The sequence below is a fragment of the Chionomys nivalis genome, chromosome 11 (assembly GCF_950005125.1).
Source record: "Chionomys nivalis chromosome 11, mChiNiv1.1, whole genome shotgun sequence".
Classification (NCBI taxonomy): domain Eukaryota; kingdom Metazoa; phylum Chordata; class Mammalia; order Rodentia; family Cricetidae; genus Chionomys; species Chionomys nivalis.
The window spans coordinates 13,874,443-13,897,126 of NC_080096.1; the positions used below are offsets into that span (position 1 = coordinate 13,874,443).

General features: G+C 46.1%; 2 protein-coding genes and 1 non-coding gene across 3 annotated transcripts in view; 2 read left to right on the forward strand and 1 right to left on the reverse strand.

The window, feature by feature from the left end:
* The first annotated feature begins 9,114 nt into the window (after positions 1–9,114).
* Pla2g5 (phospholipase A2 group V) overlaps positions 9,115–22,684 on the forward strand; it is a 42,883-nt gene continuing 29,313 nt past the window's right edge. The window contains exon 1 of the mRNA XM_057784671.1: positions 9,115–9,168. The gene's annotated coding sequence lies outside the window, so the exon portion shown is untranslated. The remainder of the gene's footprint in view (positions 9,169–22,684) is intronic.
* On the reverse strand, positions 10,457–13,670 carry Pla2g2a (phospholipase A2 group IIA). Its single transcript, XM_057784670.1, has 5 exons — positions 13,621–13,670; positions 12,927–12,978; positions 12,571–12,715; positions 12,160–12,269; positions 10,457–10,770 (listed from the first exon to the last, which is right to left on the reverse strand). The coding sequence occupies exons 2-5, from the start codon at positions 12,967–12,969 to the stop codon at positions 10,628–10,630; spliced, it is 441 nt and encodes a 146-aa protein (XP_057640653.1). The 5' UTR covers positions 12,970–12,978; positions 13,621–13,670; the 3' UTR covers positions 10,457–10,627.
* LOC130884541 (U1 spliceosomal RNA) lies at positions 16,431–16,588 on the forward strand. Its single transcript, XR_009058065.1, has one exon. It is a non-coding gene; the product is annotated as a U1 spliceosomal RNA (small nuclear RNA).

Consider the following 22,684-nt stretch of genomic DNA (forward strand, 5'->3'; position numbering starts at 1 on the left):
CCAGCCCCTTTGCTCACTGAGTCATCTGGCTCCAGACTGCTCATGTGGGTAACAGACTTATTAGAAGTTATTTAATACTACAGGCAGCATGGTGGGAATTTTAGCGTTTGGTTCCACAGAGCAAAGAACTTCTTATGGGTTCAGGGAGCAGAGGAGAGCCCCACGCCACAAGTTAGCATTGAGTACCTGCTTGTCCTCAGGCTGCCTCTGACTCTGGTTGACAAGTGACCGTTAGCACCTGTTTAGTAATGGCAAGGTCACAGAGGGTGCGCCTGTCAGCTGCTGGGGATGGCTTGGTCTGTGAGGCTGTAGCTCCTGATCCAACACTTCTATCCTAAAGTTTTCCCTTCCTCTTTATCCCTCCCTCCTTTTCCCTCTTCATTTCCTCTTTTGAAAGGAGCGCTCACTTTGTATTCCAGACCCCAAGGGGCAGCATCCTGGGTGCTAGGATTAGTGGACTTTGCCTCCAAGTAGGGTTTCTGCCTCTCTTATCAGTAGCCCTGTGGATAACATAGTAACATAGTAAACAGTGTATTTTTGTTTGTTCGTTATGGTGTCCCCTCCCCCCCGCCCCCCTGCCTCCAGATAGGGTTTCTCTGTGTGGCCCTGGCTGTCCTGGATTTCACTCCGTAGACCAGGCTGGCCTTGAACTCACAGAGACCCACCAGCCTCTGCCTCCCGGAGTGCTGGGATTAAAGGTTTACGCCACCGCTGCCCGACCCTGTAAACAGCATCTTAGCTTCCAATGTACCAAAGTTTCCTTGACTATGGGTCTAGTGGACAATTCTCTGCTGGTGCAAAGATTTCCATCACAGTGGTTCACAACCTTTCTAATGAGACCCTTTAGTACAGTTCCCCATGTTGCGGTCGGTGACCCCCAGCCATAAAATTATTTCGTTGCTGCTTCATCACCCTAATTTTGCTACTGTTATGAATCATGATGTAAACTTATGATATTTACAATGGTCTTAGGCGATCCCTGTGAAAGAGCCATTTGACCTCCAAAGGGTTGTGATCCACAGGTCGAGAATGTGATATCTGAGGACCTAGGACTTGATCCTTTTTCTAGTTAGCATCTGAAAAGGCCTAGTCAAGCCTTTAGTTTCAGACATCTCTCAGCCCTTTGGTTTTGCTTTCATAGTCCAGACTCCAGGCATTAAACGTTATTGTAAGGAGACACGATATGGTTTGTATCCTTGGAGAGTCCCAGGGGCACCTGGAAGATAATTTACACTCCCTTACCCCCAGATGCAGGCATGTCCAGTAGATGGCAGCATAGGACAGGCCAACCTCATTTAATCTTGGGCCAGGCACTAAGGGGTGAGAGGGTCGTTTTTTTGACTATTTCCTTTTCTCTTACCTCCCCATCCCTGTTTTTGTTTTTGTTTTGTTTAAAGATACACAAGCCAATGACAGAAGGGATAGTTCAAAGCTGTGGGCGACCAAACATCATTCATTTCTCAAGAACAAACCCGTAGGCTGCATTTTGCCACTTTAAAACACATGGCACAAATAAAAAACAGCTTATCACTTTATATAATATTGTCATTAGTCCCCTGCGCAGAGAGGAAGAGAAGAGATTTGTCTTAGCCATGGAAGCTTAAACCACAACGCAGTGGTTTGTTTTGCAAAGGAAAGGGCTGGATCAGATGATGGCTGGTACGCTCCGGGAAGCAGACGCATCTTCTTTGACCCGCGCGAATCTGGGTGTTCACTGCAGCCCACAGCACTTGTCTGCTGAGGTCTGAGGATTGCAGCCATTGATGTCTTCCCAGTTCTTAGGACAGGAAAGGTCTTCTCTTTTGGAAAGTGGCAAATGGTAAAGGAATCAGAAGAGCACATATCCCTCAAAGTTAAAATAACTCATTTAGCAAATACATTTTTGTTTGTAAAGGAGTCTCCCATTAAACTGACTCCGGCTATTGGTTTGCTTGTTTTTTGAGCTAGGCTCTCTCCCACCTGCCTCTGCTTCCTGGGTGCTGAGACTGACAGCATGCACCCCCACACCCGTCCAAAACCAAGCATCTACCACACAGGTTGATTTAAATCTGTCTGTTGAAGAAAATAGAATCCAGGTATAGTGGCTCATGTCTGTAGTTCCAGCCCTCCGGAGGCAGAGGCAGGAGAATCATGACCAACCTTGTCTACCTAGTAAGTTCCAGGCCAGCCTGGACTACAGAGGGGGATTTTTAGAAACAAACAAAAAAAAAAATGGGGGGGGGGTGAGAGAGAAAGGAACCATCCTTCAAGAGAGTTTTATTAGGTATTAGTGCCATAGGCAGGCAGGAGTATGGTGTAGCTAGGTCTGAAGACAGAGGGAGGGAGAGAGGGACACAGTAAGGCATCATTCGTAAAGGATTCTGAGACAGGGTCTCAGGGTCCCGTGCCAGGAAGCAGCAGGTTCGGTTAATAAGTGTGCCCACAGTCAGGCATCTGGACTCAAGGATAGTGGGGGGGGGGATCTACTCTAGTGAGGGGGTAGAGGGGAAGAGGTCCGAGCTACACCAGGCACTGCAGGGAGCCTGTTATCTCTGCACAGCAAGTCCTGGAGGGGATGGGACTGAAGGTCTGGGAGGCCCATCTGTGAGACAGCGGCACCCGTGACCTGACACACTGAGTTTCCAACCTTCCCTGCAGCTTTAATGAAAAGACTGGACTGTCCAATACAGGTTTTTAGCCTTTTTGTAAGAAAAACAAAAATCAAAAAACAGCCCTCACCCTGCCCTGCACAGTAGGCTGGCTGTTTTGTTTCGCTGATGTGTGTGTCTGGTCTTACACCAGCAGTGTGTCCTATTCCAGCATTTGATGCAATTTAATTAGGTAGAGTAAGGCCTCCTGTGTGAGTCTTCCTGCTTGAGATGACTTTGGCTCTTGGATATTAGTGTTTGTGTGTGCATTTCTGCGTGTGTGCATGTGTTTGTGTATGTATGTGTGCTTGTGTGTGCATGTGTTTGTGTACACCTGTGCTAGAATATGTAGTTGTTGAGCTTGTACATTTGTGCTTGTGTGTCTGTGTGTGTTTCTGTGGCTTCTGTTTGGGTGTGCATTTTTATCTACATGCATTTTGTGTGTGTATGTGTCTGGGTGTTTATATGTTTTCTGTGTGTTTGTGCATCTGTGCTTGTGTGTTCATCTGTGTCTGTGAGTTGGTGTCTCTATGCATTTGTATGCGTTCATATACATGCATGCACATTGTGTGTGTTGTATGCTAGTGTGTACTTGGTATGTATATGTACTCATGTGTACGTAACTTGTGTGCATGTGTGGGCTTGTTTTGCATGCATCTGTGTTTGTGGTTTTTGTTACCATCTGAATGTTGGTTTCAATGTGTTTGGATGTACATTCGGTGTGCATGTACTTATGCATGTATATTTTGTGTGTTTGTATGATCTTGCATTTGTGTGTCCATGTTAGTTTGTTGTATGTACTTGTATATGTGTAAATGTCTATGTGCATGTTTTATATGCCTGTGTGTTTGTGCTGGTGAGTGTGTATGCATTTAGGTATGTTTGTGTGTGCATGTGTATGTGTGTTGGCATTTGTGTGTACCTGTGTATTTGTGTGTTTATGCTGGTGGTTAGTTTGTGCCTGCTCACTTATGTGTTTAGTCTACTTGTGCACTGTGTTTTTGTTAGTGGTGTGCATGTGTATTTGTATGTGTTTGTGTGTTCTTCTGTGTGTTCGTACATATGTGTGCACATGTGCCTGTAGAGGCCAGAAGGTGACATCGAGTATCTTCCTCAATTATTCTCTTCTTCCTTTTTAAGTCAGGTCTCTCACTGGACCCGGACTTCATCAACTCGGCTAGATTGGCTGGCTCCAGGATCCTCTCATCTCTGCCTCCACACACCCTTAGATGTTGGGGTTATAGGTGGGCCTAGATCTTTGCGTGGGTACTGGGAACCCAGGCACAGGTCCTCACAATTGTCCAGCCAGCCCTTTGCCCATGGGACCAGCCCTCGGCCCCTGGGTGGCACCTGTCAGCAAGCACACTGGACTAGCGGGTCCCTTTGGGTGGCAAGGGCACTTGGATGGGGCTACTCCTCCTCCTCAATAGTACAGGGCATCTCCTGTCCCCTCGTCCTCTATAATCTCTTCAAAGCTTCGATGTTTCAGAGTTTCCGTTTGAGAGCTCCTGCAAAGCCATTCCTGGGGATTTTAGGGTCTGTCACTACCATACATGTTTGCTTCCTTCACTCTGTATCTACCAAAGTCCCTGCTGGGGCTTTCAAAACTGCCAGGTTTTCTGTCTTAATTTTGCATCCTGAAACTTTTTTTTTTTTTTTTAACTTTTTCATGGAGTCTTTGGGGTTTTCCATCTCGAAGAGCAGGATGTGTTCAAATGGACAATTTGATAACCACACTTTCTCTCTCTTGGTTTGGGTTCCCTTTGTAATTGTCCAAGCAAGTCTATTTTGAACGCTTGCTTATTACTTTGTGTTTTGCCCTTCATATGCTTCACCCAGCGATTACCGCAAAGCTGTTTTTGATCAGAACAAGCTGTTTTGAAATGATAGCAGCAGAGCATGTCTGTAAAAGATGAAAAAACAAGAAAATTGGGTCACCTTCCGGTAGAATTAGTATATTTTCTTCTTTTATTTCTTTTGTCTTTATAAATATGCCACCTAGTCGTTGTTTCAAACTAGCTTGTGATATTTCTTGACTTAAGTCTGCCAAAATAATATTTATTGAGACAGAGTCTCATGCAGCCCAGGCTAGCTTCAACTCACTATGTAGCCAAAGAGAACCTTGAACTTCTGAACTGCTGCCTCTATGTCCCAAGTACTGGGATTATAGACATGCCCCACCATGCCTAGTTTATATAGTGTTGGATCTTCAACCCAGGGCTTTGTGCATGGCAGGCAAGTGCTCTACCCACTGAGCCACATCCCCAGCTCTGCTAAAGCATTTAAATTAGAGCTGATAATATCACTTAAGGCCTGAATTTGATTAGCAGTACCAAAGGTTTTTGCTTGTTTGTTTTTTGAAATTATGATGCCATGAAGCTGAGATAATGCCAGGACTTTGAGATCCTCCATTGGTGTAGGAGGTTCTTCTGTTCATGTGTTGCTGTCATTGGTTAATGAATAAAGAAACTGCTTTGGGCCTGATAGGGCAGAACTTACGTAGGAGAAGACAGAACTGAATGCTGGGAAGAAGGGCAGAGTGAGAGAAGCCATGGATCTTCTGCCTGAGATGGATGCTGGTTAGAATCTTGCTGGTAAGCCACAGTCATGTGGCACTACACAGATTAATATAAATGGATTAAATTAAGATGTAAGAATTAGCCAATAAGAAACTAGAGCTAATGGGCCAAGCAGTGTTTTAATGAATACAGTTTCTGTGTGGTTATTTCGGGGGCTAAGCTAGCTGGGTGGCCAGGAAGAACAAGCAGGTCTCTTCCCCTAACACTCCATAACCAAACAGAAGCCCCAAATAAATACCAAAGAGACGCTAAAGCTTAGCGAGTCCCTCACTGTGGCTTTCCATCTTAACGAATGCGTTTTCAATTCTGAGCTTCTCAAACATTTTATAAGATTCTTTTTCTATTGTCCCTGTCAGTGACAAACCTCTCATAATCTTGAGCTGCCTGATCTCTGCATGAATCAAATTTGCTAGATTTTAATTGCCTAGGTTTATCTTTTTAACAATTCCTGTACAAGATCTGGCCTGGGGCCTTGGTGTTGCCCATGGACCATGGACCTTTTTCTTGGCATCCTGAGGGATCACACAAGCTGTAACAGGTACATCCAACCTGTGGCCATGTGTGTCCCAGACCAGCTACAAACACAGTCCAACATATTTGTACATTTCATCAGTGTGTCTCAGTGCCAGTCAGTGGGACAGCTTGGGTGTGGCACGTGTCATGGATGCTGAGTGGAGTGGAGGGACGGGAGTGGGTCTGAGTGGCTCCAGGTTGGTCTCTGTTGGGTACAGCATCCATGTCTGTCACATAGGTACTTCCAGCCTCACATGTCTCCTTAGGAGTTCTAGAGAAAGTGCTCAGCCATCTCTGTGTCACTTAGGATGAACCTGTCTCAATTTCACCTGTGACCAGGTTGTCTTTGTCCTAAGACTAGGGACAGGGGTGAAATAAAATGGACTCTTCTGTTACCAATGAGCTCAAGGACGAAACGGAAGAGAGAAATCAGTGTTTCCCTCTAGCTAGGTGGTATGAACTTGTCAGAGGCCCAGCGAGCTGCTTTGGGAGGGGACCCTCAAAGACCAGCCCTTATTCCAGATGGCTCTGGTTTTGACTTTCAACCTTCCCAACAATCCCAGGTGCCACTGTGTGTTTGCTTGGGTGCCTGTGTGTGACCACATGTCTAGAGCCTTTTTCCACAAGCGAGTCCGGGGATAAATGTTTGCCTTTTCTTTTAAAAACGATCATTGAATTTATTTATTCGTTATTTATGTGAGTGTGCGCATCTCTGAATCCTGGCAGATGTGTGGAAGCTGGAGGCTGGTTTGCAGGGGCTGCCTCACTCCTAGTATGTGAGTCCCAGGGATCGAACTCAGTTCCAGGCTGGGCGGCAGGCATCTTTACCTATTGAGCTACCTACCACATTTCTAATGGTCCAGTTGCCCTGCCAGAGGTCTCTCTTCATGGCATGCTACTATCCCTGGCTGCTGGAAGGCATGGTTTTGTTACCCTGCATCTGTTTTCCTTTCTTGTCTTCCATTCTCCATTGGGACTACTCTTTATGTTTGTTTAGAAGTATGGTTCCTCGAAAAGAACTCAGTGTTTGTGGAATTCTGTGTGTGCTTTTAAATTATACACACGATGCTGCACTGTACACCCCACCCCCATTTTTGTGTGTGCCAAGACTACAAATTAGCAGAGGCTCCTGGCTCCTTTGCCAAAACCAGTCTGGCAGAATGACATGCCTGAGGGAGGAGCTTGGATCTGAGGAAATAACAAAAGATCCTAAGCCAAGCTCTGTAGGAAGCTGGGGACAACCTAGACTGCAGGGTGCAGTTATGGGGAGCTGAGCCATGGGTCCTGGAGCAGGGGATGAGCAGGGTCAGACCGTGGGTGGGGGTGGAGGAAATCGTTCTTTTCTTTTCTCTCATCATGTAGCCTAGGCTGGTCTCAGATTCAGGCTCCTCCCCAGCCTCCCAAGTGCTGGAGTTACAGGTTCAGGTTACCACACCTAGCCAGAGAACTTTCTAGACTGTGCTTTTCTTCTGTTTTGCTCTTTGGTTCTGAGATGACTAAGCTCCAGAGGTGTGATGATGTCACCAGAGCCCTTAGGGTCAGAGGCTGGACCCTGGCTGCCCTAATGAGCCAGGCTCAGTCACCCAACCACAGCAGGCCAATTAAAGAGAAGCAACAGTGAAAGAGCAGAGGATTATATAATCAATGTAGCCACGGTGGGAAGAGGAGCAAAGGGATCCAGTGAAGCCCAATCCATCTTCAGGGTCTTGACATGAGAGTGCAGAGGTTTGCCTAACTCAGCATCCCTGGTCAAGACGTGGTCCTGCGTATCACTGACCCACTGCCCCCTCTGCTCCGGTCAGCCCTGTAAGGTTGTCTGGCGAGCTCTCAGAACTGTGTGAGTCAGATTCTTCCAGAGATTCCCAGGGAGATTCCCATTTCTTGAGACCTTCATTGAAGGGTGGGCACAAGTGTCTGTCTAGGAGATCTTCCTTTCTGTCACAGTGACAGCTGGCCCAAGCCACTGCTGCTGAGAAATGCTGAGAGCAATGCAGGCTCTCTCCTGCCCTCCAAGTTCATTCTTTCCTCTTCCTGTATCCTTATCCCTGGGGTGGCAGGATGAGGATCTCAGTCAGTGATGCCGATTCAGGTGCTTGGTAGCAAGGTGCTGAACAGAGTACCTGTCTATGGTGGCAGCAAAGGGGATGATGGGAAAGATGGTCTATCACATCTCTGTCCCCTACCCAGGGTGACCATCATCAGGAGACAGGACATTGAGTGGGCCACACAGAACATCTGGTTCAGTCCTGCCAGATAAGGGAAGATGTCAGCTGCCCAAGGCAAGGGCAAGGAACTGCCTGAAAGCCCATGAGTATAAGCACTAATTATAGAGAATGTAATTACAAACCCAGGCCAGCTTGCTGGGCATGAGGGAGCATGCCGGTAGCCCCAGTGTAACGGGACACAGTGAGTTAGCCTCTCGGTGGCTGTCTTGACTTCATTCCCTGTGATAACCTCGACAGAAGCAACTCAGGGGAGAAGGCACGAACTCTGGCTCACAGATCAAGGTAAGCTCATTGTGGTGGGGACATCAAGGCCACAGGAGCGTGAGGCAACTGGTTCCGGTGCATCCAGAGTCAAAAGAAAAGAGCAAAGATCGCTCCCTCGTACTGTTTTCCGGGCCCCGATATAGAGAACAGCGCCAACCACAATGAAGATGCGTCTTCCCATGTCGGTTAACGGAATGAAGGTAATATACACAGGCATGCCCAGAGGCTCTCCTGCCAGGTTGAGTCCAGCTTCTGTCCAGGGGACACAGTGGGGATGGCTTTCTTTGACTCCCTGAGACAGGGTTTCTCTGTATAGCTCTGGCTCTCCTGTTACTCACTCAGTTTACTTGTTAACTAGCCCTAGAGGATGACGCGCTGCCAAGAGAGCATCCTGAATGTAATAATAATAATGAAATTGCATTTTAAAAATTATTTGTATATATATATGTATATACACATCATACACACACATGTACACATATATGAGATGTATGTGAGTATGAGCACGCAGGTGCCTGCCACTGCACACACATCATGTTTGGGTCAAAGGACAACTTTCTCCCCTTCTACCTTAGCAGTTCCAGAGATCAAACGGGCTGGCAAACTTGTTTAATAAACATTTTTACTCACTAAAAGCCATCTTGCTGGCCTGCCAATGCCCCTCCCCGGCTCAATCCCTTTTTTGCTTTTGCTTGGATGTTTACTTGACTCCTCAGTTTGGGTAGGAAGCGTTTTGGGGAATGAATTTTGGAAGGTCATTGGCAGTGTTTGTGTGGGCATGACACGCGGAATGGATTTCTTGTGCCAGAGCTCTGACTGTTGCACAAGGCTCAGACTCCAGCGTCGGGGTGACTTGAAAAGGTAGAACAGCTTCATGAAGCTCATCATCTCAAGCCGCAAATCCCAAGTTTTCATTTCTGAGGAGGGTGCCTCAGGCGCCTGGGTTGCCAAGGAGTTGATGTAAGTTGCAGGATCACTAGCCGATGGTGGGAGGAGATAAAAATCTCATCTTCTATTGGATAAAAAGAAAAAAATCTCTCATCTGGGGGTTGGCATGTTTTATTTTTTTTATTGCAGTTTGTCTTTATCTTCATGTGTGAAAAAATTAGCAGACTCAAAGTTGTCAGAAGGGACAGCAGAGACAGACAACTGAGAGTCTTTACTTGTCGGCCCTGCTCCCACAGATGCACCCCGAACTGGGGACCTCACTGGTTTCTGATTGTTCCATTCCAGGCAAAGAGAAGTGTGGAACTGTCCGGGCATTTTAAGGATCTGTGCGAAGCTTCTCAGTTTGACAAGTGCAGGAGGCACAGGAGTTTATTTTTGCTCGGTGGGCAGCTGTGCACACGCCATGGCTCTGGCAGTCTTCCGGGAGTAGGTCTGTGCCAGGCTTGTGGGCACATGATGCCATCCACCACAATCTCTGTTTTCGTTAAGTTCAAAGTGGCAGAGCCTTGACAGAAGCAACTTCATTTTATTCTGCCGGCTTCAGCTTCTGCATCTTCCCATAGGCCAGGAAAAACAGTTCTAGCCTGGGGGCGGGGAGAGGGAGTTCAGCCTTTGACAGGGATGACAGCTGTAATGGTTGGACACTGACATCTATGTCCCCTCTTAATTCCCGAACAAGCCCTAGCAGGAGGCTCTGACAAAGGGGCTCCATTTGAATAACAGAATCGGGACTTAAGGTGGTGGGGTATTTATGGTTAGACCTGTCTAGTCTAACCTGAAGCCTGTGTGTGTGTGTGTGTGTGTCTGTGTGTGCATGCTCATGCATGCATGCATATATGTGCACGTTTATGTGTGGAAGCTGTAGAACAAGCTCAGGTTTGGGTCCTCAGGACACCATCTACCTTGGTTTTGGAGGCAGGGTCTCTCACTGGCCTGGAACTTGCTGATTCAAGTAGGCTGGCTGGTCATGGAGCCACAGGACCCACCTGTCTTTGTTTCCCCAACTCTAATGTTGTGAACAAGTATGTGCTTCATGTGTGTGGGTTCTGGGGTTGAACATAGGTCCTCAAGCTAGCATGGTAAGTTCTTTATGGACTGAGCTGTCGTCCCAGCCCCCAAACCTATACTCTTAACATATATGCTTTATATCAGTCTCATTTCATATTAAGAGAACACACATGGTGGTTAGTGAAGTACTTTATTTTTAGGAACCTTCGTGGTACTGTGAGGCAGGAGGTTGGGTGCCAGGGGGAAGCTGGAGGCGGACAATCTGCCAGTCCAAGGTAGATGAGTGACGGGGAAATATCAGTCTAACTCACCAGGCTTTGGTGTCTCATCTGGGTGGTGACAGAAGGGCCCTCACCCTGCCTCTAGGGTGGGAGAGGGGTGTTTATCACTGGGGGGAACTGGTTGGCCTGGGAAGGGGTGCTAGAGGAGAAAATGTGTCCAGATGTTGACCAAGGCGGCTCCCTCAGCACTTTGGCGACTTTCCACTGCAAAACTTGTTGGGATAGAGTTGATACTTTAAACTGTAGCTTTTCCGGTTCCGGTGGAAACATTCAGCTGCGACTTTGTCACATTGGCACAGCTGTTTCCTACAGGAGTTCTGGTTGGCTGAAATTAGAGGGCAAGAGACACTGAGCTGACGGTTGTTAATATCACACCGCTGCTGGTGGGGACGGGCCTGTTCTGAGGCAAGCACTGGGGCCACTGGAAAAGGCAGACCCCCATCAGATGGGGACACACAGCCCATGTGATGGGGATGCACAGCGGCCAAGCTTGGCACTGCCAGCGGTTTGCCTAGCTTCCTAGACAACATCATCTAGGTTTTAGTTTAGTTTAGTTTAGATTTTATTTTTAAGGACAGGGTTTAATGTAGCTCAGGCTAGCCTTGAACTCTATGTTGTTGAGGATAACCTTGAACTTCTGATCCTGCCCCTCTACATCCTGGGCTCTGAGATTCCAGGCATGGTAAATTATGCCCAATTTATACAGTGGTAGGGATGGTATCCAGGCCCTAGTGTATGTTAGGCTGGCACTCTCCAGCTGAGCTACATCTCTGGCCCCACCTTCTTGTTAACAGACCTGCTTGTGTAAGGAAACCCAGCCTCACTGGCCTCAGGATGGATGGAAATGGTGAAAACCTGTGTGGTCTACTCCTTCTCCTTGGCTGTGATTGGTCTTAGGTAATATGCCCCTTCATTCTGAATGAAGTGTTAAAGGGGAAGTCAGCAGGGGCTTCTGGGAAGTGTTCATTCCCCCTCTTCAAAGAGTCTTGGAGAGGAAAGCCACCTGCCGTCGGTGGCCAAGGGCATTCTCGGAGCTCTAGTGTGTCTTGTGGTATAAGCACAGATGTTGGCACCAGGCCGGAGCTGAGGAACAGGCCTGACCCCAGGCTGTAGCAGTTGCCCAGGTTGGCACCACACTGCCCTAGAATTCTTTCCCATCTGACAGAGGCCTCTTTACTCCATGTGTCACACCTTGAAGGCAGCATGGCTTGCTGGCCCCCCTCCCTCCTGCCCATCCCCCAGCCAGGGTGAGCCCTCTTTGTGCAGAAGTGTCTCTTGCTGTTTTGCTAAATAATAGGTCCCTGTTGCTGTGGTCCCCAAACCTCAAGACAATGGCTAGGAAGGCCCGGCTTGTCCTTGTCCCTTCTTGTCTCACTGCTCAGACTCATCCTCACGTGACCATTGGGCAGCACAGAGTGGCCTATGGTCCTCTTTGACTTTTTGGCCATGCTGTGCCTTCTTTGAGGGGTGGTCCAACCTTCCTCTCCCACTGTGAGCCTCACTGACTCTCTTAGGACTCAGCTTAGGTACCACTGTTTGCAGGACCCCCTGCAAGCCTCAGGCCGTGCAAAGCCTGTTTCTGCTTTCCCACTGGAGTCTTCTGTGAGGTTCTAAGCAGGGATAAATTCCCTTTCTATTCCAGCACACTGCCCAGCATTTATTTGCTCAATAAACACGTGAGGGCATCTTGCCAGGATCTCAGGGTTTTTCTTACCAGAGCAGGTAATTTTGCCCCCTCGGTAGGAGAACTTGTAGGTCAGAAATTTTGTACCGCAGTCGTGTTTCTGCAGCCGGTCATAGCAACAGTCGTGAGCAACACAGCACCTGGTCGGTGGAGGTGGGGGGGCATGTCCTGTTGAGGCTATATTCTCACAGCCCTGAAATCCTGGTGCCTCCCCACGTCCCTTGATCTTTGACCCTGAACAGTGACTCAGAAACATTGGAGGGGTCTAAAACAGAGTTCCCAATACACTGACTATTTTACTGGTGGGGGTACCCTAGGGCCCTGAGGAAAAATACCAGGTCTGTTCTAGTCCTGACCCCACCAGGACCCTGAGGCAACTGGTACCAGTTCTGTCCTAGTCCCATCCCAGCCAGAGTGAACTGAAGATAAGGGTGTCCTCACCGATCTGTCGCATCCTTGGGGGATCCCCTGCCACCCACGCCACAGTGGCAACCATAGAAGGCATAGCTGGTCTCAGCTCTCTTTCCCGTCTTAAGTAAGATCATTTGTCTAAACTCTTTAAGGCTCCCTTGGATCTGTATTGGGCCTGAAAAGAGATGGAGAAATGGCCGGTGAAGGGCAGTGAGCCCTGTGCCCCTCCTCCGCATTGGCATCTCTCTACTGCTTCTCTCCCCACAAATACCTTCCTTCCCATTCCCACTGAGAGAGGGCTGGGGAATGGGAAGGAGCACTGGAGGATGGGGTGCCCCTCTCCTTAGATTACCCCCCACCCTGCTGAGTTCAGAGTCAAGTCTTACCAAAGGCCATGATCACAGCTGTTAGCAGCAGGAGGACCTTCATGCTGTCAGCCTGTGAACGACAAGTATGGACGACCGGCTTGGGCGTTTCCTACCAGGAGTCTCGGCCTCTGCCCCAGCCCCTGCTCTGCTGTCTGACTTAGCAACCCTGGAGTACAGACATGCTCTTGCATGGGGGCTGAGTCATAGAGAGCATAAGGTGGCTTCAGACAGTGTATCATGCATGTCACCCCTTGTCCCTTCCCTGCTCTGTTGGAATATGATACAGTACCTGGAGCACCCTAGCACCTCCTTCAATCCTCCTGGGAGACTGGATTCATTCCACAAAACTGGGAGGCTGAAGACAATGCCTCTCCTCATTAGATACTCAACCTGCCTCCCTGCATTAGGGGTGAAGGCTTCGGAACTCCATCCATGGAATCTGATCCCCAACAGTTTTTGTCCCGAACTAAAACTGCACATTCTCTTTGCAAGGCTTTCTAAGCCCGTGTAGATTGCATGTACACACACACGCTCTTGAATTCTCGCTCAGCACCTTCACAAACCCATTCAACATACTTGCACACAAATACTGTCTTTTACATGTTTACATGATGGTGGTTCACATGCACAGGCATGTCCATGAGCACACACATACATGCACCTAGACAACCACTCAAATGCAGTCACAAGGCTGGAGCTTCTGAGCATTTACCTCTCGGACGATGCGGCAGCTTCTTCTTCAAGGGCCTGTCTTGTTTTTCCTGAACTTCAACTGCCCTTAAATAGCCATTCCTTCTGCAGGGTTGGGGGTTGGTGAGACACAGGGATGGAGAGGTGGGCGTGGTCAAATAGTGAATTCATAGATAGGATACCCAAAGCCCTGAGCAATTCCCCTTTTTTCCTCCCTCGTCATCTGGCTGGACAGCCTTAAGAGCTGGAAAATCCTTATACCATGGGTTGACACTGTAATAAATCCAGCTGATTTTGAAACTCTCCGGCTGCTGAGAAAAGGGCTCAGTTCCTGGCTGAGGAAGTTTCTCTATCCAATTTGGGTGTAACCAACAGGTCACCTCCTAGTAGCCACTCCCAGGAGTGGGCAAGAACTGTGTAAGCAGTGGGAATGAGAGTGTTTGTAAGCCAGGAATGTTCCTTTCCCTAATTGATTGTGATGTTTGCGAATAGGAAAGAGGACATTGATTCAGTAGAGTTTGTTCATTTCCTCCATTCAACATTCATTCAATCACAAAAGATATATGCTAAACCTCTGTGAGGTCCAAGGCTGCACAAACTTCTTGAGGGGGTGATGAGGACGTTGCAGGAGTCAAGTTCTTGGGGCCCCACAGACCACTCCAGCACGGAAAGGATTGGATGGGCTGGATTCTCTGTCCCCCAAAGAGCCCAGCATCTCCATATTCTCTTCTTTCTCCCCTTCATGGTCCTCCCTCTCTCTCATCCCATGTGGTTTTATTCTCTATGTGCTTATGTGTCTGTGCTTGTGCCGGTGTGTGCAGGTGCCTCTGTGTGCAGCTGTGTGTGCACATGTGTGTGCACGTGAGTGGAGTTTAGAGGACACCCTTGAATATTGTTCTTCCAGAACTGTCTGCCATGTTTTTTGAGACAGGGCCTCTCATTGACCTGAGCTTCACAAAGTAAAACAATCTGGCTGAACAGAGAGTCCCAGGGACCTGGTCACCTTCCTCTCCCCAGCACTGGAATGACAAGTCTGTGCATATTACATAGGTTCTGGGGATTGAACTCAGGTCCTTGGAACTGCAAAGCAAGCACTTTACTGACTGATCCATTTACCAGTCCCATAAGAATTTTTAAACCTGGAAAAATCCAGCAGCTGTTCTTGATTTTTCCCACCAAATGCCGCCACCACCATCCCTCCTAGCCCTCACCAGTTTGGCAGTGGGCTTCTTAATGTTTCCTGGGTCTATGGTATCTTTATTCTCCAAGCTTCGGGGATATAGTGATTTGAGTGCTTTAGTTCCTAAACTAAACATCTTACTCCTCCTGCCCTCCCACCTGTGCTAAGAATTTTGCTTCCATGTCCTTAAGTAAATCACCGGACACTAATCCTTCAGATACTCCTACAGTAGAGGCTGTGGGGTTCCACATCTGTCCCTCACTCTTTGTAGCCTATGGTAGATGAGTGTCCTAGACCTGCTTCAGACATGAGGTGGGCTCAAAGGGTCAGTTCGGGACAAACCCAAACCAGATGTACCTCATGCCCTTTCGGGGTTCCTCTTGGAAGATGCTGAAGGTGGAGGTTGTCTCCTGGGACACTGAGTGGTGGAATGAAAGACAGCTATCCGAAGCATTCTACTACCCTCAGAGAATCTAGTGTGAGAAGGAAGTGAAGGATTTTTCTTTTATGTTGTTGATAAACAAAACCATTGCATCATTCTGTAGTTTATATGTGAGTCATTCCAGCAGATGTCCTTCTGAAAATTCTGAAAATGAGCTTATTTCATTTACTTAAAGGCAGATTTCATTGAATATGTTATTGGTTGAATGGTGTCCTCTTTTGGACCTCACTTCCTGTTCAAATCTTGAAACCTTAAACTATGAACCTGTTCAGAAATAGAGTCATTGAAGAAATGAATAGCTAAGATGAGGTCATTAGAATCCTGACCCTATAAACCTTGATGTCCTTAGGGAGAGGGGAAGAAATGTGGGTTCAGAGAGGTGGTCACAGGGTGACAGATCTACTTCCCAGGGAGCCCAAGATGCCAACAAGTACAGAGGCAGGAGAGTGCTGGACAGACTCTCACCTTCACAAGGACCCAACCATCTGGGCTCCTCTGGTCTCTGCCTCAGAGCCCTGAGCCAATCCATTTTTGATACCTGTGTCAGCAGCAAGGGAGGTGGAGTCAGCAATCCAGGAAGTGCTGCCTGCAAAGTTTCCTTCCACTTAGAGACTTGCGCTCTGGTGAAGCTGGATTCTTGGCTTTGCCATGGAAAGTGTATCAGGCTAAGCCAGCAGTGAGGCAGGGCTCATGGAAGGACTCTTAAAGCATAGGCCTTCAGCACAGATCTTAATAGAGAGTTGCCCAGGGGAAGAGAGAAATCCTCAAGTGTGGATGTGGGCTTCTCAGGGGAGTGTCACTCCCTGGCCCTGTGGCTCTCTAGTTTCTATCACTCAGGGTAGTTCACAGCAAGTTGGAAGGTCAAAGGGTGTCCTTTTATGAACAAAGTTGGAAAGTGGGTTTATAAGCGGTGTTATTGGGAATAGGAAGTGCTAAAAATCAAGGTTAGAAATCATTTGGGTTCTCAGTAGGCATGGCTTAATTTGTCTTTAACATTTTCAGTTGAAATGTCTTAAGGAAACTGCCCATCATCTCTGTGGGCACTTCTGGTGTTATTAGCAGTGTGTGGAGCTTTCTGGCTCTGCCAACAGGAAGAATAAAACAACCAGACCTCAGGTGAAGGGGTTCCTTCTCATGTCACCCTAATTTTGGGTCTTTCTATCTTGCCTCCTTTAGACTACTCATCATTAGTAGAAAGCCTCCATGAATACTACTTACCTGACAGGGCAGACACCTTGATTATGAAGGTAGTTTTCTCAGTGAGGCTTGCCCACTGCGCCCTGGATGTGCTGACCCCTGCCATTTCCCCAGATGTGGGAAACTTGACTATAATTTATGGTAATGAGGGGAGTATTTGTACTTGCCACTTCCAAGGAAGGAAGGAAGGAAGGAAGGAAGGGAGGGAGGGAGGGAGGGAGGGAGGGAGGGAGGGAGGGAAGGAATGAGGGAGGGAGGAAGGACGCCAGAATGAAGTAAGGTGACTCCTTGCCAGCTTCTGCATTCCTCTCTGGCCAGGCTCCTCTCCTGAGCAGCTGATGTGAAGCCTATATCAAGGTTCAGGGAGATCTCATCTCTGTCAGAGACCTCATCCCCTGGGGTGGACATTCCCTCTTGGTTCAGCCTCTCAGGTTCCAGAGTGCTTATGAAACAATAGGCTTAAGATTTCTCCCCCTCCATATATCCCGGTGGCCCCACCAAGTCCAGTCTTTAGGACTACATCATTACAAAGGACCCTGGTGACATCAGATGGGATTTCTTCATTTCTCATTTTCAGGACTTTTTCTTAGAATTCTGTCCACTTGTTTGTGTTCTTTCCATCCATGTCTAACCTAAGCCCTTGGGCATCTCTGAACAAGACATCTGCTCAAATGGGAATCACATGATGGATGAGGGTAAGAAGACCAAAATGTGCTCTCTGATGATCAGAGTCAAAAATCCTCAGCAACATGCTCACAAACTAGATGCAACATTAGGTTAAAAAGGTCACACCCAGCCGGGCGGTGGTGGCGCACGCCTTTAATCCCAGCACTCGGGAGGCAGAGGCAGGCGGATCTCTGTGAGTTCGAGACCAGCCTGGTCTACAAGAGCTAGTTCCAGGACAGGCTCCAAAACCACAGAGAAACCCTGTCTCGAAAAACAAACAAACAAACAAAAAAAACAAAAAACAAAACAAAACAAAAAGGTCACACCCAGGATCACGTGGGATTCATTTCTAGAATGCAAGAATGGTTTGGTATCTATCTGCAAATTGATGAAAGAATTTACTTTGTGTCAACAGAGGGGGGAACAAAGCCATCTGGCTATCTCAATAGATGTAGTATAGCAATTTTGTGATATACAAACTATTTTTATGATTAAAAAAATCCCTCATCAAATTAGATAAAATCCTAAAGGCTATGTTTGCAAAAGCCGTAGCCAATGTTCTTGGGAAGATGGAAACATTTCTAAGGCAAAACAAGACTTGTCACTCATAGCAAGGTGGATAGAAGGAACATTGAGGAGGTGAGATAGGGAAAAGAAATCCCATCTCCTGAGATGTGGTTGGTTTGTCATTCCTGCTGGCAGAGTCACACACTGCTGATAAAGCCAAAATTGCCTGCAGAGACGATGGACATTTTTCCTTAAAACATCTTAAGCCAAAAACCATTAAAGATAACTAAACTAAGCAAATGGTGGCTTTTCTGGGCTTAGAGAACTTCTATCTCTGACTTTGGGTATTTCTTCCTGACAACATCCTCCCAAATCCATTTTACAACTTAAAATGCAATTTAGTTTTGGATCCACATGTGTCTTCTGTAATTTTCCATCAATCAAAGTCAATTCTCTCTCAGCTTCAGCTGATTTTTCCCTGAGACGATTTAAGTCCTTGTCACCATGTAAGGTTTTGTTTAAATTAATCAGGTCATCAGGACCTAGCCCAATAATGTGCTATAGATGCAAAATGTCTCTTAGCAATCTTTGGAAGTCATCAAGAGTCTGCAATCGATCTCCCCTAATTTGCACCTTTTGGGGTCTACTTTTGTAAACCTATTTTATAGCCTAAAGAATTAATAGAATCTCAACTTTGTATTTGTTCAAGGGCAATTTGTAATCCCTGACAAGGCAATATTTTCTTTGCTCCTTCAAACATTCTTTCTAAAGTATCTACATTTGAAACAGATAACAAAATGTCATCACGTAGTCTTAAATTATAGACTGAGGAAATTGCTTGCATATCATTTCCAATGGTTGATTTATAAAATATTGGCACAGGGTGAGGCTATTTACTGCTTCTTCTGGGAGAATCTTCTATCAATGTCTCTTAACAGGTTGTGAAGAGCTGAAAGTAGGCACTGTGAAGGCAAAAATTTCTCTGTATTTTTCTTGAAAAGATATAGGAAAGAAAAAAACTTTTAAATCAATAACTATAAGAGGCCATCCTTTAGGCAATAGAGAAGGCAAAGGAATGCCAGACTATAGAGAACCTGTTGGCTGAATCACCTTATTAACAGCTTTTCCACTCTCCAGATTTAGCTTTAATAACAAATACAGGAGAATTCCAAAGGCTGTTTGATTCTTCAATATGTTGAGCATCTAGTTGCTCCTGTACCAGCTGTTCGAAAGCCTGCAGTTTCTCTATTGTTAAAGGCTATTGTTTAACCCATATAGGTTGTCTGTCAACTATTTTAAAGGTAGGGTTGTTGTTGTCTTTGGAATATCAGCAGCTGTTTTGCCCAGTTCCTGTAGAACCTGAATGGTCAGTGACTATTCTTTAAAACCCTTCTAATATTTTCCCCAGAAACATACATTAATTTATGGTTTGTTTCTGAGATTGGGCTAATGTTAATCTGAGTATACCACAAATCATGTGCTATATTAGTCACATATGGTTTTAATTTTCCTCTCTGTTCTTCTGGCCCTATACTTTTGACCCATCTTGCTCTCTGCTTTACCTGAGATAAAGTTCCAATCCCCATCCAGGCTGTAGTGGCACATGTCTTTAATTCCAGCACTTGGGAGGCAGAGGCAGGAAGATCTCTGTGAGTTCAAGTCCAACCTGGTTTATGTGAGCTAGTTCTAGGACAGACTCCAAAGCTACAGAGAAACCTGTCTCAAAAAACCAAAACAAAAAACAAACAAACAAAAAAAACCACACACAAAAAAAAGTTCCAATCCCTAAAAGTTAAACATTTACATTCTGAAGAAGTCAATTTGGATGCCAAGATTCTGATGAAATTATCGTTACATCCACATCTGTGTCCACCAGTCCTTCAATGACAACATCATTTATTTGCATTTTTAATTTTGGTCTTTGTTTATTTATAGAAGTTTGCCAAAATACTCGTTTTATAGTTTCTCCTGAATTTTTTGTTCTCTCTTCTAGAGCTGTTTATCATCCAGAGCAGTATGGTTTCTTACAGTAGACATTACGTTCTTTAATTGCTCTGGGAATGAGTCTTCTCTAAGAGGGCAGGCAATGACTGAACCAGATTTGACATAGGGACCTGTGAGTGACCCCCCCGTGGAGTTTCCTGATGGCAAAGGATTACCATAAATATTCCTCGTTGACCTACATTCATTAGGTCAATGCCTGCCTTTGCCACACCTTCCATATAATCCAGAAGGGAAAGGTGTTTTGAATGGATTATTCTTAGAAAAATCATTGTTTCTGCGAACACCCTGTCTACAATCCCTTTTAAGGTGACCCTGTTTGCCACAGTTATAACATTTGACATTTCATTTCTCCTCAAACCTCTAGAAATCATTTCTCTTGTCCATGCATCATCATCTTCATGAAATTCAATATTAATTGTATCTCAGATCCATTCCTCCAAAGGTGCTGGCCTTGCCTTTAACGGCCTAACTATCCTTTTGTATAGGGAATTGGCATTTTCAAAAGCCAGAGATTCAATTATTATTTCCTAACTTCTGAATTTGGTATCCTTCTACTTAATGCAGAAGTCAATCTTTGTAAGAAATCTGTAAAGTCTTCCTTTAGGCCATGTATAACCTTCATGGCCTAAATTTACTTAATTTGCCCTCCTATTTTTCCAGTTCTGTCCCAAGCATTCAAAGCTACGACATGACATAAATTCAGAGTGCAGTCATGATATACTGCCTGCCCTTCTATAGTAGTATATTCTCTTTCTCCAAGAATTTGATCTTGGAAGATTTCCCTACCTTTTGCTTTACTCCATTGTTCAATAATCTTAGCCTCTTCTCTGAACCAACACTCCATTGTAATTATGGACCAGGCTCTAAAACACTTTTAATGGAATCTATCCAGTCATTAGAGATAATTCTATTACAAACTGACCATGAGCTTAACATTTGCCTCACAAAAAGTGACTGCATACCACGTGAGACGATTGCTTCCTTGAATCTCCTTAAATCTAAAATTGGCACAGGACTCTTGTTAACTGTAGCAGATCCTCTGTATTTGACACTTTCTGTAAGTTACTAGATATATTAATGTTTGTTGTCTGAAAACCTTTGGCTGTTCCTTTCTATTCTTATAATACAATGCTGTGTGGTACTGTATCATGTCCTGATGGCCTGGTACCAGAGGGATAGCAAGCAACCTCCACTAGCCATGAACCCACCCTGGGTTATACCTGGCCTGGCTCTGAAATTTTCACCCAGCCCCAGGCCTTAGCTTGTGTTACATTTCCCTTTTGTTGTCCTATGTGAATTTTGAGTGAGAGTTTCCCATGGATACAAAGCCTATGCAAGGGCTGGAGAGATGGCTCAGTGGTTAAGAGCATTGCCTGCTCTTCCAAAGGTCCTGAGTTCAATTCCCGGCAACCACATGGTGGCTCACAACCATCTGTGATGAGGTCTGGTGCCCTCTTCTGGCCTGCAGACATACACACAGACAGAATATTGTACACATAATAAATAAATATTAAAAAAAAAAAACCAAAGCCTATGCAAAACTTGGTTCAGGGGAATCCCGGAAAATGGTAATATTTCATGAATCAGGGATTTGCACCTGGCATTGTATTGTCAGAAACTTCTCTCAGTTTGTTTTGAGATGTGGAAAGCTTCTAGCTAAAGTATGAATATAGGAAAAATTAAGATGCTGGGAGGTGAAGGGAAGGCTTCAGTTCACTAAGACTGAGCCTGTGCGGCTGCAGAGCTAAGTTCATTCTCAATGTGTCTCTGAGTCTTCATTTCTCGGAACCGTGTGCACTGCGCTGATTTGTCTTGACAATGCTGAAATTGGCTCTGCATTAAATTCTTCTGTCTAGATTTGAATATCTCTGTGAACTGTTTTATTAGGCTTTTCTAAGGCCTGTATCTTAGCGCTCAGATTAACTAAAGCAAGCATAATACAGCAAATCTCTGAAAAACACACAGGGGACTGTTCAGAAAAGGCACGTATGTTGGAGGGCTGCATGAAGGATATGACAGAAAAATACCAAACTTGCTCAGAGCTTGGGGAGGGGGAGAAGAAAAGAACGCCTAGCTGAGTGGGGCTCCAGCTTCAGTAGGAACCCCACCCACGTGTAGCTGCAGCCTGTGCCAGTAGCTTTTTTTGTGTGTGTGAATTTGTGCCACAAATGTTGGGCACCAATTGTACTACAAATAATAGAAATGCAGAGACAGATATTGGGGTTAAACCTGAAGATCAGAAAAGCAAAGCAGCCTGCCACTGGCTCTTACCTCTACCGTAGATCATGGCGATCCTGCCTCCAGGAATCCTCAGGCTGAGGCCTGTCTCTTCCCATTTTATAATCCTCTCTAGTACTGGGATTAAAGGCATGAACCACCACTGCCCAGTGTCAATAGCTAACTAGGGTTTCTCCTGGGATTAAATGTGTGTGCCACCACCGTCTAGTTTGTATGGCTGACCAGTATGACTGTTTTACTCTCTGATCTTCAGGCAAGCTTTATTTACTAAAATACAAATATCACTACAGAAATGTTTAACCTTTTAACTTGCTGTGAACTATTTTCTCCTAGTGATGGAAATTAGAAAGCCGAGGGACTACGTGTGCAGCTATTGCCCAGACAAGGAGCGACTCTCCCTCGAGAAGCCTGTACCCATCCTTGGGGGTGTCTCACCGATCTCCTGGGTACTTGAGCTTCAAATCTAGGTCAAAAATGCCTTTTAATGAACTTGAACTCTACACTATCCTGAAGTTCTTTCCCATGGTGTAGCCAGGAACATGGCTTTACTTAAGTGGAAGTCACGGAGGGGGAAAAGAACTGCCCAGGCTACAGGCAGCCATGGGGAACCACTAGGTTAAGATGATGATGTTTGTGTTACTGTGACAGCAGACAACACGCTGTGCTCTGCCCCAGCTAGGCTGCCATCCCCAGGACAGAAAGGTGAGAGATTAGAAGAGAGAGAGAGAGAGAGAGAGAGAGAGAGAGAGAGAGAGAGAGATTGATTGATTATGGATTCAGATAGTCCTTTCCTGACATAGCCCCAGGGATTTCCCTGATGTCCACTATCTTGCTAAATTTCCATCATTTCAC

Coding starts and splice junctions, on each gene's coding strand:
- Pla2g2a (XM_057784670.1), bottom strand. CDS start 12,969: ATGAAGGTCCTCCTGCTGCTAACAGCTGTGATCATGGCCTTTG. Junction 12,716..12,926: donor AGCTGTGATCATGGCCTTTG/GTAAGACTTGAC, acceptor ATCTCTTTTCAG/GCCCAATACAGATCCAAGGG. Junction 12,270..12,570: donor CCCAAGGATGCGACAGATCG/GTGAGGACACCC, acceptor TCCACCGACCAG/GTGCTGTGTTGCTCACGACT.